The sequence below is a fragment of the Lepidochelys olivacea genome (genome assembly GCF_965140295.1).
Source record: "Lepidochelys olivacea isolate rLepOli2 genome assembly, chromosome: 17".
NCBI lineage: Eukaryota > Metazoa > Chordata > Testudines > Cheloniidae > Lepidochelys > Lepidochelys olivacea.
Genome location: NC_140427.1, coordinates 7,652,340 through 7,667,085, shown reverse-complemented (window position 1 = coordinate 7,667,085; position 14,746 = coordinate 7,652,340). Strand labels below are relative to the sequence as shown.

At 45.7% G+C, this 14,746-nt stretch overlaps 1 protein-coding gene across 2 annotated transcripts; it reads right to left on the bottom strand.

Moving 5' to 3' along the window:
- Positions 1 to 357: 357 nt before the first annotated feature.
- Positions 358 to 13,519, bottom strand: LHX1 (LIM homeobox 1). 2 transcript variants are annotated; one of them, XM_084650881.1, is made up of 5 exons: positions 13,220 to 13,519; positions 9,510 to 9,736; positions 7,654 to 7,931; positions 4,107 to 4,272; positions 358 to 1,909 (listed from the first exon to the last, which is right to left on the bottom strand). In XM_084650881.1, exons 1-5 carry the CDS (start codon positions 13,387 to 13,389, stop codon positions 1,530 to 1,532), a joined length of 1,221 nt encoding a protein of 406 aa, XP_084507007.1. In that variant the 5' UTR covers positions 13,390 to 13,519; the 3' UTR covers positions 358 to 1,529. The 2 variants fall into 2 exon arrangements, with proteins under 2 accessions (XP_084507007.1, XP_084507008.1); XM_084650882.1 differs by having other exon boundaries at positions 7,654 to 7,889.
- Between the last annotated feature and the right edge of the window lie 1,227 nt (positions 13,520 to 14,746).

The following is a 14,746-nucleotide window of genomic DNA, read 5'->3' as shown; positions in this document are numbered from 1 at the left end:
CCAAAGCAAAATAGATATATATAATACGAGTATAGTGGATGTATCTTTTCAGGGCTATTATACTCAGAGGACCCATTTAAAATTATTTAAAACATCAAATGAAACACAAGTTATCTAAACATCAGATTTTCTAATTTTATTAAAAACTCACAAATTTTATCCAACATGTTTTCTTTCATACAGTGAATGGTCTAATATGCACTGGAGGTCACACAAGCTTAGGTTTATTAGAACAATAAAAGACATATGAGAAATTTAATATATAAAGAAAAAAGCAGCAGCTGTTGACTGCATATTTGACCATAAAATTTAAATATTTTGGACTTTTCTTTTAAAGACACAAAAATAAAACCTGTGTGGGTCTATATAAGTCATATTAACAATTCCATGAATGTTCAACAGGACTAAAAATTAGCAAAGATGTTTGTTTGTTTAACCTTGTAACACTTTAAATAAAAAACAAAAAACACTTGCTCAGGTTGCTGGTGCAAAGCACCTTACAGTATTTGTGCTATATAATTACTTTATTTGGCAACTGTCTGGTTTTCATGTGTTTTTTTTTTCCTTCTTCTTCTTCTTTGCCTTCTGTAAACAACACCTTTTACAACAAGCACAGTGAACCACAAGCCCTGCAATCTGTCATATAACATCTACAGAAAAGAAAGTGATATATTTTGGTTGGTTGCTCAAAATATTTTGCTTTTGAACAAGAGGTTCTAAAACAGGATTTATTAGTAAAACATTGAACTCCTGAATTTAACATTCTACGTAAACAGTTGACTGTTTTTAGGTCGGTAGAGTCTTTTGTTTAGGTTTTTTTGTGAAGGTAGAATACTTTTTTTATTTGTTTGTTTCAAGTCATTTTTAGTTAGAGGTCTGGTTGGCGACCTTTGTTATTATGAGGATTTTTTTGTGTGTGTAGCTTTGTGAAGGTAGAAGAGTTGATGCTGAGGGCTTTACATTTAGTATTTGTTATTTTGGCAAAATAATTAAAAAACAAAAAGTCCCACCTGATAGTCAGCAGGCTCATGTTTCTGAAGCTAAAAAGAGTTTGTTGTTGTTGAACTTTCTGAGAGACAAAATTAACAAACAAATTCATAATGCCAGAACCATCCTTAACCAGGAATACTAGCGCTCTTCACACTTCCCCCCTCCCTTTCTTTGACCTTTCTTTTGTTCTTTTTGTTTTTTAAACGAAAAGCTCCTAAGGATTGTGGCTCTTAGGGTGACATCCAACAGGGTATTCAACCTATGCCATCCTATAGCAGGGCAGCACTTTACTGTACAGCTTCACCAGTGTCTTTTCAATGGTACCAAAAAATGTCGCTTTTTTGTTTGTTTGTTACAACCATATTATGAAGATTGTCCCGGTCTATAGCAAAGCTTGCCTTGGAGTGATTTGGATTCAGTTCATTCCCAAAGTAAAATTGTCTTAGGGCAAGAGAGATGTTATATTTATTCATTTCTGTACACCATAACATAAGCAGACTAGAAGATCATCACTTACTTAGACCCAGTTTGTTTTAAAGCTACCACACAGCGGCTTCATTCATTTCTGGTGGATGTGACAAGTGATTGCCATAATTAGCACCACCGTTGACGGATATTGAAGAAAACGGAGGACTTGGACCAAAAACTTCTGCAGACATGGAGTGCAAAGAACCTGGAAGGTTGGGCTCAGGGCTGGGTGAGTCTCCAGGTGGGTGCGACATTATGTCAGTGAAGCGCTGAGCCTCACTAGAAGGGTGGTGTCCAGGTAATGGGTGATCCAGTCCACCCAGAGGAGTTCCTGATGGCCCAGAAGAGGGCACAAAGGGGAGATCGACTGGTGTCTGAGCTTGAGATGAAGGGGGTCCTTGTGGGAAGAAATCATAATTGCTTCCAGGGCCATAATACTCGCTCTGATAATCTACCAGAGAGAGAGAGAGAGAGAGAGAGAGGGAGAATAATGCAAAGGAACCAAGTGTAAAACAATAAAAGAACTAGATAGCCTAAAGGCAAACTAGGTGCCTTAACCTGGTCCAAAGCTAATTAAAATCAACAGGAGTCTTTCCATTGAGCTCGTTGGGCTTTGAATCAGGCCCTCAGTTAGGCACCTAAGCAAAGCCTAATGTCTCAGCACCCAGGTAGACACCGAAATAAAGTAGCTTGGCGCCCAGTAGCCCTTACTTCCCAGTTGAGCCCAATGGGGACTGGGGGCAGAACACTTTTGCCAATCTGGCCACTTCACTCAGGTGCCTAGAGAGGTGCTAAACACTTAGAAAAATCGGGCCCTGAATGTAGGTAGAATGTAGGTAGGAAGCCTCTCTCCTTCAGGGAGAGGCTGGCCTGTTAGTGTATTTCATTCCCCAGTGCCCAACTGGGCTAGCTGCTGTACCATCTTAAAACACGCAGAGTACCTCACTGCTCCAAAGAGCTCACAGTAAGTAAAAGAATTTTGGGGTTTTAGGGTGCACTGGTATTATGTACTTTGCCCAAGCAGGGATCTGCTTCATTTTTCAAATTTTGGCAAGTCTGCAAAGGAATTCCATCCTCCTTTCTCTAAAAAAGTCACCGTTTTGATAAAAACAAAGAAAAATAAATGCACTCAATTTAAAAGCCAATACTGCTTAGCTGATATGATATTCTGCATCCTGGTCCATTGGAAAGACTTGGTTCAAATTGTTTGAGCCGGAGGGACCCATCCCAGTTGATGGGGGCCCAAAGAACACATATAGCACCTTTCCTAAATGTCTGTCATTTGATCTACTGAAATGTCCCTCAGCCCTGTTCAGGATGGAGCTTTCACACCACCTCAAATTACTTTGGCCAAGGAATGCAGGGGAAACTTCACCGATTTAAATAAAGACAAAAAGGGAAAGGATGAGCAGTGAATGACTGTGAAATTAACCAGATGGCCGTTCTTTTAAAAGGCTTCTGAAAACAATACTGGCGGATTCTGTTGTTTTATGCCCGGTCCTTATTCTCACTTCAGGAAAATGCCACGGATCAAAGAGTTTATTTCTACACAGAGCCCAGCTGACTGCAGGATGGGACTACACAGGCTCTGGCTCACTACATTAGATTGCATTCTTCATTTTTGTGCCCTCGCCTTCCCTTCATTTCCCCCTCCCCCGGACTGGTTTTGCGAGGCTAAAGTGTTTGTTTATTTCTCTCACCGCCCTTTTGCGCACTAATTCCAGCTGGAGTGGAAATGGAAGGCTTTCTACACATTCTCTCGAAAGTAGCTAATTTATAATCATACAAATCTCAGGAAGAGCCACGGACCAGTCAAGGCAAGGAAGAGAGAGGTAGCCTTTCCCTTTCCCTCTTCAGAGCTTTATTTCCAGTGATTCATTAGTGGCAGCCAGAGGTTGATAATCAGTCCTGATTTCACAGCCAGTCCCCTCTTTTGTATTTACAGGGATCTGGGAAATAAGTCCTCCACCAACCAGAAATGTTAGACCTTCTATGCTTCCCCCTCCCCTTCTAACATGCAACACACTCAAATAAGCCCTCCCCCAAACTTTGCCAATAGATTTCAACTTGGCTTTAGAAAGCAGGGAGTCCATAAATATTCACAGAGTGCTCAATTATTTATGCAAGATTTCTGGAGATGAAAACAGGCCTGAAGGAGAGAAACCTCCCCTAAGAAGAATACCCAAAGCCCAGGCGGAGAGAAAATCCCCCCCCACCACTACTAAAAAACATCGAATGAGAGCAGGGGCCATTCTCAACTGAGGGGTGACATTTTCAGCAGCTTTCCTTCCTGTCTTTTTAAATTCTCTCCTTCAGGTTGTGTGTCCCTCCAGCGGGTTAGTGCTTCCCTGATGGGAGCTACCTATCTGCCCACATGTCCCACGTACTGAAATCCTCCCCCCTATGTGAAACGGAGAGAAAAAGCTTTTGCTTCTATGCTGCGCAGCTGCTGGGGGGTGAGGGGGGGGGAAGCGTTCCCTGCCTGTCGCTGTTCCTGGGGGGGTAGCTGGGTTTGTTGTTGGGGGGGGATCCCCCTTAGGAGAAATTTCTTCCCCTTCCAGCCCTGCCAGCTGTTGGGGCTGGGGCACTTGGTCTGACCTTTGTTTCTCTTCACCTGCGGCGCCTCTCTACCCGGCGCTCTCACCCACCTCCATAGAAAGAGAAGGGCCCGTTGGGGATGAGCTCCCCGGGCTCCAGCCGGTCCACCAGCGGCCTCATCCTGCGGGGGCTGCGGAAGAAGGCGTGCCGGCGGGCCCCCAGCGCGCTCAGCTGCTTCATGCGTCTCTCCTTGGAGCGCCGGTTCTGGAACCACACCTGGGAGCGGCAAAAGGAGACGGGAGAGATGAAAGAGCCGCCTGGGCCGGGCTGAGCTCCCCTTCCCCCAGGCAAGCGGGGCTGGCCACTCCGCCTCTCGAGCCACCCGGCACCTAGCCGCGTCCACACAGAGCCAGGGTCGTGTGTGCCCGCACCACAGCGGTACACGCGCCCCTGCACTGCCCTTCTTACAGCCCCTCTCCCCGCGGGCACACAGGCTGCCCTTCCTTAGACAGATGCAGCCCTGCATAAAACCCAGACACACCAAGGCAGAGGCGCAGATAGATATTTTACCCTCCCCTGCAGAACAGACCCCGGGACCGGCCCACTCAGTCCTTCACCAAGGGAAAGATTTTTATCCGGGGTTCAAACTCCCCCCACCAGGAACTGTCCCTTTAGTCTATGAAAAGGGAGGCAGGATTTTGACTCCCTCTGGGCGGCTCAGCCCCCACTTTCCTAGGGTTAGTTGTGTGTTTGTTTGCTCTTTCTGCCCCCATTCCGCTCCGGTGTCAAGCCTGGCTCCATCCCGGGGTGCAACCGAATTAGGAGCCAGCACCTCTTTCCCCCCTAGGACCCTCCGCGGAGCCCCCGGGGCAGGAGAGGCGGCTGATGAATAGCAAAGTGCGTGAACCCATCTGGGCGCCGGTGACAGCCTGTATATCACTGGAGACAGGCTCCAGACAGCGACGGGTTTTTAGGGGCTTTCTGGCCCCCACCCCTGGGAAAGCCTCTCGTCTTTTCTGACTTGAATTTTCGACACCCAGAATACAATGAACTGACTCCCGCTTTGTAACAGCCCAGGCGAGAGGGGGAGTCCCAGAGCCGGCAACAGTGAGAGACGTGGCTTCAGCCCAAGGCCCGCGGCGCGGGGCCGGGTCAGCTGGGGGTGGGTTTTCATTCTCAAAATAAAGACAGGGCCGCCTAAAAAATGGCCTGGAAAGGCTAAACATAAATAAATAAATAAATAAATGAAAACCTCTGGGAATCCCCGGGAGCAATTTCTCCAAGGGCTTCAGCAAGATTTAAAATAATAATAATAATAATAATAAATCTTTTGGCCTCGCAGACGGATTCTAAGAATGGGTTTTAAATAAAGAGGTGCGCTTTTCTTTTAAATAAAACCAAAACCAAGCCCTCAGCGCCTTAACTCCCGGGGTCACTAATTAACGCCCGCGGTCTCACATACTGGGCCGGCGAAACCCAGCTCAGGGCAAACAAAGGCGGAGGTTACCGCTTCTTTTAAGGGAAAAACAGCGGATACCGGGGCTCAGTCCTGTCATCTGTATTCAGGCAAAACTCACTGAAGATCAGGTCGTCTGTTGTTCCAATTTTAACAACATGGCAAATATATTTCCCATGAACAATACAACTCAGTTTACACAAACCTCCCTCTGTACACACACAGACACACACTATATTTACACATACATACATCCAGCATTGAATGTATGTATGTACATTATTGTGTGTATGCATATGTAAAGTGTATATTGTGTGTATATGAATTCACATAATTATATATACACACACACATAATGTACACAGACACACCCTTTATTCATATCTATAAACAAGCTAATTAACATATACACGCACAGCTCTCTGTGTGTAGACACATATATATAGACACGTGTCTATATATATATCTCTAAACTGTCCTCAAATGTACAGTCAGTGTTGAATTGAACATTTCAAATCAGGCCCTTGGTTCTTTGCTTATAGCACTCCAGCTGCAGGTCAAGAATGATTGAGTTAATTCTTATTACCCTGACAAGATTACTTCTAATTATCCTCACACTGAGACTCTCCAATCTAACCTCGCCTTAATGGTCCTTTAACCCCCCATTACCCCCAGCGCTGCGGGTTTATAAACCTTTTAATAATTCCAGCGCATTGTCATTCTTATTTATCCATTAACCCCTCACATTTATGGTTATTAATTTCGATACCATTCGCAGCTTCTTTAGCACTTTCTGCAAGAAGCAGGGTTGCATGTTTTTGTTAAATAAAGCCCGGTGTTAGGAGTCAAATCTCTGCAGTTTTCACGCAGGCAAAACTTCCCTTGAGCGTTGCGGGAGTCTTGCTCGGGCGAAGGCTGCAGGGCTGATCCCCCGTAACGTGCACGGGTCACTGTAGGAACAGGACGGCTAGGAAAGGCCAGGACTATTTCTAGCAGCGATGGCAGTTCACATTTCTCTTCAGTTTGAGAGGGTCCGCCCAAAAGGTCACTCTAGAAATGGTAGGTTTGTTTAAAAAAAACAAAAAACAAAAAACCACAACTTGGAAAGAATAACGCTAAATATTCCTCGATCTGGTCATCTTGAAAACCAGCGGGTACCCTTAAATTTGGGCTGGATTATTTGCTCTGCTCGAGGCACGCTGTCAATATTACAATATATTCTGGACAACTCCCTTTCCTTCATTTCTTCCTGGCCGTTTCTCCCGGGCTTACAGTACGTTTTCCTTTCCCTCTTTTCTCTGTTTTCCTGCAGAAAGACTTCCTCTGGGTGCTTCCCCGTTTTCTACTTTTTGTATGCCTTCCCGGTACAAATACTGCTGGTCCTTTTTGGAACAAAGTCAAAGCTTTATACGTTTCCTGTATATGTAAGGAGCCAAAGGAAAGGTGGATACAAAATGCATGAAAGGTTTTAACCCTCTCAGGGATCTTTCAACCCAGCCCCACAGGAGGAAGTTCAATAAACACCAGGCTCTGACCACATAAAGCAGCTGTTTGTATACATTAGGATCAAAAACTTACATTGCAATTATATATATAAATGCCCAACTAGAACGCTGATTTCCCTTGTTTTTTCTTTCTTTTGTTTTGGAAACTGACCAGTATCCTAAACACACAAGCCTTTGCTTTCCCTTTATTACCATGGCTATGGGAGGGATAAATAGGTCTCCTGCAATTCTGTGCACAGAGTCGCTAGGGGCTAGATTCTCACACTAGATTTGCTCCAGAAGCGGCCCCGTTGATTTCAGCGGACGGAGTAAGGACTGCGCAGCGTGAGCGGGGGTCTGGGTATCTTGCCTCTCTGGAGGCTTTATTATAAAGCCAGGGGAGGCATTATTATAAGTCCCGACTCTTTAACTCGCTTGGCAAGTCAGTCCCTTCTCTCCCGCTTTCATTGAGATGGTGCGGAGCTGGAAAGTGCATCATTGAACGTTTAACTTTGAAACCAGCCGAATTGTATTTTGGAGGTTTGTTTGGAGACCCTGGCATGGGGCCTGACTCAAAGTCAGCAGGAGCTTTTCAGTGGGCTTTGGATGGGGCGATTAACCGACTGGAAAACCCTCCTCCCAAACGCAATGTTAGCAAGCGAGCTGTACACACAAACTGGCGCCAAGGTAGCTGAGGGTGGGACTGGATTTTGGTACCTGTATGACTCGCATGTTGAGCCCGGTTTCTTGGGCCAGCTGTTCCCTGATGTGCCTGGTGGGTTTGGGGGTAGCTGCGAAGGCTGCTTTCAGTGTCTCTAGTTGTTTGGCTTTGATTGTGGTGCGGGGACCCCTTCTCTTGGCCCCCAGGTTCTGATCATCATTCTCGTTGCTGCCAGCTTCCTTGTCTGACACGTTTGCACTCTCCGAGTCTTTCGCGTCGTCTTGGGAAGGATCTTGGGAATCCGGAGACAGACTGGGGTCACTGCCGGTAGTGGCTAGGCAAAAGGAAAAGGGGTGGTGGGGGGGAATCACACTCACAGCGGCTGTGCTGAGCATTGCCTTCACCCTAGCCCCACACATCGCAGGCGCTCAGGCGTGTGGAGCTGAGACAGTTTCCCATGCACCTGGAAAACCTTCAGTACTTTCCCCCAGCTCCAGCCCCCTTTCCGCTCCCCCCCGCCCCCCCCCCACTCCCTACAGCTTGGGGAAGGGCATGGGTTTCTCTGATCTTTCCGAGGGCGCTCGTTTTCACTGGAAACTTGAATATCATAACCCACTCCCCATAAAAATGAGCATGAATTTAAATGCAACATCCATAGATTTTGAAGGCCGGAAGAGATCACTATAATCAACTCATCTGACCTTGTCTAAGGCTTTTTTAAAAACCTACCTCGGTGTCAAAAATGCATTCACTGTATTTCAGAGCATTGGGTGCCGGTAGATTAAATAAAAATAAAATACATTTCAACTTTTAAATCTGACTTTCACCGCTGCAAATGTTTATCTAATTGATATTTAGTATTGATTTCGGCAAAGCAGCCCTCATATCTTGCAAGACCTCGCATCTCTTCCTCTGCCGTGATTCTACTTATAGGGACTCCAAATGCAACAGTTGCAAAATTCCAAGCGGTACAATATACCATGTATCAGATTGCAAGTGGGCACGGCAGTTGCTGGGCAATAACACTGCCTGAAATAGTTTGCCCTGTTCCTCACAGACTGCTCAAGAATCATTCCTGTAGGAGTCAAAATTCATGCTCTGAAAATATTGCCCAGTGGCATCAATCACCTTCTCCTTTTCTATTTAATCAGACCTGAAAGGGCGTGCGACACTAGCTTGGGAGACTGGTTATAAAGTCGGAATGTAAAGGGGCAGACTTCTCTCACCCAAGATCCCCCACTCAGAAGGCTCCCATGTTATTACAAACGGAAACGAAACCGACTATGTATAGTCTGAACAAATATTTGTGTTTATAATGCACTATCAGCCTGCACCCGACAGTCATTTCTGATGGCAAAAATGTACCGTTCAAAAATTAAACGTAAGTATACAATTAAAAACGGTAAATGACTACTGATCGTCTTCCCCTTGCAATGTGCCTATGTTGCATTTCAGAGCTGCACCCAAGTGACTGAGTTATCAACGCATCTGCAAATCAGGAAGGTTTCCAGCTCCCAATTTAGCTTCTATTATAAGATGGGAAAGTTGAGCTTGCTGAGGGGTGGCCCAAAATCTTTACTTGCCTATATATATATATATATAAAAATAACAAGGGAGAACAAGCAAGCAATTTTGTAGAACTTTCCTTACACAAAGAGGGATAAGAGAGAGGTCCCCTGGAGTCTTCAGGTTGATTAAAATACTATGGTGTGTATATGTGCACGCGCGCGCGCGCGCACAGAGAGAGAGAGAGAGAGATCCAATGCCCACTGAAATCAATGGGAGCTCTCAGTGGGCTTTGGATCAGGCCCCAAGTGCCAGACATCCCTCTTTGCAGACCCAAGCTGTATTTTAGCCTTTGGCCAGGCAGCTGGGAGCCTGGCTGGAGAGTGACTGGCAGAGGACTCCTCACCTGAGTGCAGGCTGGTCTCTTTGGCAGTATGGCTGTTATTTAGGTAATCTTCTTTGCAGACAAACTTGTTCTCGTCGATAATATAGAGCTCCTCGCCGGTGGAGAGCTGTTTGTTACACATCATACAAGTAAAACAGTTCAAGTGGAACACTTTGCTCCTCGCCCTCCTGACCAAGTCACTGGGGGAGATCCCCTGGGAGCAGCCGGCACACTTGGTCCCAAAACACCTAGCAAGGGAGAAAGGGTGGAAGAACAAACACCAGGATCAGCGCGTCATATGGGTGACCCGCAAGAGTCTAGTACTAGCAGAATTTAAAAAATAAATACTGTACTAGCAGTATTTCGAAATTAATTTTTTTCTTTTTATTCGGGGGGAAAGGAAGTAGGAAATAGGGCCACATTTCGTTAAAGCTGCTAAACTTGTATAAGTGAATAACCCCAGCCCCCCCCCCATTGCCTTCAACGAACATTTAAAAAAAGCATTTTTTCCTATAAAAGTGCAGTGTTGATCCATGCAGAAAAATTTCCTCCATTATATATATATATTGTATCTCGATCGTGAATTATGTGTTAAAAAGAAGTGATTTGGGAAGAGGATATATTGCTGGAAGATTAATTAAAACATTGGAGCTGGGTTGTGGAGAGTTTCCCCTTTAAACCTTGACACATTGATTAACGACTCTCTAATAAACATTAAGCAGAGTTTCTTATATATTATCAATTTGTCAAGGGCCTTGCATTGTGTGTGCGCGCCCTGGATGAAGGGGCTGGGTCTATAAAGACTGTAGGATTGCTTGGATCATTGGAAGGCCAGTGCTTGCATTTGATCGGTCACCACTTAAAAACTTCGGGGGAGGGAGGAGAAAGACACCCGGTTCATATATTTTAGCCTGGTTGTACAATATTAGCCTTTTGCAATACACCTGAACTCCTGGTGCAGATGAAAATATAATGCTTGTTTTAAAATAACCTATTTCCCTGTACTTGTAATAAATGTTGTTGTCATTTGCCCTACAGGCCTGTCTATGAACATTTATACACGTAGGACCATTTACATTATTTTAAAAGCAGGGGTCTATAAATCTTCCTCTAGGTTTTTAACTGAATAGAACACAGCCCCGAGAAATATTTGCTGCCCGTATCCTGTGGTTGGGATCTGCCGCACGGATCTGACAAATATTTGCACTTTACTCGGGTTGAGGACTTTAAACCATTTTTTAAAAGGAAGGCCGCCTTAGCTGAATATCCCTTGGCAATGCGGAAATGGCAGAGGGAAAAGGAGAATGCAAACGAGTATAAACCAGAGCCTTTGTGTTTCTGCATATTGAAATCAATAAATACAATTTAATTTCATAACACATAAGCAAGACAAGGAAGGAAATTTACTCCAGAGGTTTGTGTGAGAGCCAGGCACACGCTCTCCGCAAAGGGAGAGAGATCCGGCCTTTCCATTTCCATAGAGGGGACAATTTACAAGGGGGGAAAAGACCCCAAGGACAATTTAAAGAATTAGCAGATTTTTGCAAGAGAATCAAATTTTGCGGAGCGAGTCAATTTCCGTGGGCCGGGCTCTATCTCGCCAACAAGTCAGTGTGGACTGTCCCAGGCAAGACCCGGGAAGTTGAAACCCTGGTATTGCTTCTCTGCAGCTTGGCAGCTGGATCCACTATAATCACCTCGGTTTTGGGGGGTGCTCTCATCCCAGAGCCGTGGATGCTGGAGGGGGGTGGGGTGGGGAAGGGAGGTGGTTGTGAAGTGTTTTTCTGACAGGGATACAGGGTGGGATGTGGATTGGTACATCTGCTGCGTCGGGGGTGGGGTAAGAGGGGGATTTGTTTGTATACAGGCAGCTTCCTCTTGGAGAAACACGTTTATTATTCAAATCCAGTTATCACATATTGACTAAAAACCGCAGACAGCTTTAACGCGGCAGCCTCCACGCAGACTTCCCCCAGTTCTAGCTTTGCCCGAGAGCCTCAGATAGCAAATGTGTTATTTCCTATTGAATGATCAATTCTGAATACACAGGGGCTGCAAACAGGGGCACAAGGTTCTCCAGACAAACTTTTAAGGGACGGGGGTGGTGGTGGTGGATCTTTCTACTGTAGATCGCGTGGCTGTTAAAAAAAATCGTAATCGAGGCGGATACTGCATTCTTCCTGTAATATCGTTTAAGTAACGTCCTCACTGATAAGGAGGGCATCAAACTCTCAAAGCAGAGCGCTGCCTTTTCCTCTTATTATCAAAGTTAAATCCAGCCGAAGAGAGTGTGATTTGTTTTTAAAAAGTCTCTCAAATATACAAATAATTGCGCTTGTGATATTAGCTTTTCCTCAATATAATGCACTTCAGTTGGCGGGGAAAAACGCGGGGAAGATTGTTGTCTCTTCCATATTTTAGGGACTTTTTTTAAAGACTTGCACTTTGCCTGGCAGCAGCGAAAACTGCATTTTATCTGGGCCTTTCAACTCCCAGTGCTCCAAAGAACTCAATGGCAAACTCCCATTGATTTCCATAGGGCCAGGATTTCACCCCAAGACTGGCAACGTAGGGCAAGGAAGAGATCACGTACATGATCTTATTTTAAGGATAACGATGTACACCTCTGGCCAACGATCATTTTAATGCCCCTCGTAAGCCCCAGGGAAATATTGTTAAATACATGGGGGCTACGCCATTCTTAGATTTGTTTTAAAGATGGGGGAGGATGTTTCATTGGATAATCGTTCCTGTTGGGTCTAGGATCACAATACAATATAGCCTGGTGATTCTAACATTTGCAGGTAGACTAAATAATATGAATTACCTCCCTTTCCCCCCAAATAAACAACAACAAATTCTCTGGCAAGTTGTAAAATGTTATGAAACTGCAGGGGGGCGGCGGGGGGGCTAGATCTTCTAAACCCTATAATTCTCTCTGAAGTGTAACCGAGGGAGGTGAGCACCCAGCTTGCGGCAGAGAATCGTCCTTTGGTGGCTGATTTAACCCAGACCAGACTCTGCACCCACTGGGCTGGCATTACACGCTAGAGACTGGGGTGTTTTTTTTTCCCAGAGGAAGAAGCCAGTTCTAGTCCCTCTCAGTCTCACCAGCCCCCGCCTTTGAAATGGGCACAGAAAGAGACGGCCCAAAAGAAACCTCAGAACCTGGATCGTTTCTCTTACTTATATTTTCTGGGGGAGGAGAGGGGGACCGGGGGTAGATACAAGGCGGGGGGGCGGGGGTGTCTCTCAGGAATCAGGCCTTTTAAGGCGCACCCAAGAAGTCACTAGTTCAAAGCGAACTTTGGAACGGAAGTTTTTTTTCCCTGCTCTGCGCCCAGGGGCCCGGCCCTTGACGGACACACGCCAACGATCCGCGATAACCTCCCCGCTCCCCGGGGCGCTGGACAGCCGAAGAGGTGACCCCAGCCGCCTTTCTCTCCTCCTCTCCCTCGGACATTTCCCCTTTGCCAAGGCAAACTCATGCCCGCCCTCTCCGGGTAACACTGCAACAAACCCAAAGGCCCTCCCTCCTTTTGCACCCTTCCCACGACATCACCTTGAGCAAGAGAGCTGAAGGATATTTGTGTGCGCGCGCTGGGGAGAGGCCCAGGACGGGGAATACAAAAATAATAATAATAATAAAAAAGCATCGCTCCTATTAAAAAAAATGGGTTAAAAAGGAGAATTGTGAGCCACGGCTTCCGGCGGGGGAGTCCGGTACTTACCGAAAGAAGTCGTTTTTGCAGTAAAGCTTGCCTTCTCTGGAAAAGCATTTCTCTGTCAAATTGCATTTACATTCACAGCACTGAACACACTTCACATGCCAAGCCCTGTCCAGTACATTCAACAAAAACCGGTCCAAGATGGGCCGTTTGCAGCCGGCACAGTGCACCATTGTCTTTGGTTATTTTGAGAGTGGGGGGGGGTTGGCTCCCAGATGTCAAGCAAAAAAAAAAAAAATTAAAAAAAGAAGAGATTACACCAGCGTCGGTTTTTGTGTGTGTTTTAAAAGCCTTGCAGGAGAAAAGGGGGGAAACAAAAGGGGGAAAGGGAGGGAGAAAATCTTCTTTCAAATGTCCTAGCAGGGATACACAAATCCCCAAAGAAAAGAAACAAAAACAAAAACACCGACAGCCCAGCTTTTCAATACAACAGCAGAATCCCGGCCAATAAAATAATAATTATTAATAATAAAAAACCAACAATAACACAGATCAACGCGCATCAAAATAATAATAATAATAATTAATAATTAAAAAACAAATGCGATGAGTTTTCTCAGGTCTGAGGTAGAGCAGTCAGGAGTCAAAGTGCATCTGCTTTTCCCAACGAGAAATCAAAAGGAAGGAACAAAAAAATAAAATAATCAAAAGGAGCTTTGGATCCTAACCTAGTCTCATTGCCCTAATCTGTCATGGATGCCGCCCCGGAGAGGGAGGGAGGGGGGAGATGCTTGTTGTTATATAGACAGATATATTTTCATACTATAAATCAGCCAGATGTATCTCCTCTCGCTGGATGTGGCTACAGTCTTCTTGACACAAGTTCAAACGCCCCCTTGTATATTTCAGCAAGACAGGTTTACCTACCCCTGTTTATTTGTCTAGTCCACTAGTCAAAACTCCTAGCCTTGTCCATGCAGAGACAACAGTGCATTGCATGCTTTTTGTTGTGGTGGCGGTGGTGGGTTAGTTTTGTTGTTGTTGGCTTTTTGTTTGTTTGGCTTTTGGTTTTTTGTTTGTTTGTTTTTTTGTTTTGTTTTGCTCTCTTGACAGTCTTCTGCGCGGCGCTCGGCGAGGTGTTCCAACCGGCGGGCGAAGAGGCGGGTCTGCAGGGCCGGAGGCTCTGGTTAAGAAAAAGAAAGGTCTTTGAAGAGGCGAGCCTCCCTCTCCAGTCTGGCGTGTGCGTGTCGCTCTCTGCGCGGCTCCGATCCCCGCTCCAGGCAGCTTCTCGCTGGACTGCATGTTCCCGGCAGCCTAGGAGCCAGAGCCTTATGCACCGATCTCCCACGTCACGGCCGCGGCCAGCCAATCGCCGTCCCGCTGCCCTCCTCCCACCTCAGCAACCCATTAAGCATCCTTCCCAAGCTGGGATGGTACAGTGAGACCCATTTATAGAGAATAAGAGGAAGCGACCCATTGTCAAAATTGTTAGGTAAGGCCACATTTTCTTTTCTTTTTTTTTTTCTTTTCTTTTCAATGATTATTTGGTAAGGCACCTGAAGTGCACTTTGGGGGAAGAGATGGCTAAGG

Coding starts and splice junctions, on each gene's coding strand:
- LHX1 (XM_084650881.1), bottom strand. CDS start 13,389: ATGGTGCACTGTGCCGGCTGCAAACGGCCCATCTTGGACCGGTTTTTG. Junction 7,932..9,509: donor AGAGACCAGCCTGCACTCAG/GTGAGGAGTCCT, acceptor CCTTTTGCCTAG/CCACTACCGGCAGTGACCCC. Junction 4,273..7,653: donor TCAACATGCGAGTCATACAG/GTACCAAAATCC, acceptor TGCCGCTCCCAG/GTGTGGTTCCAGAACCGGCG.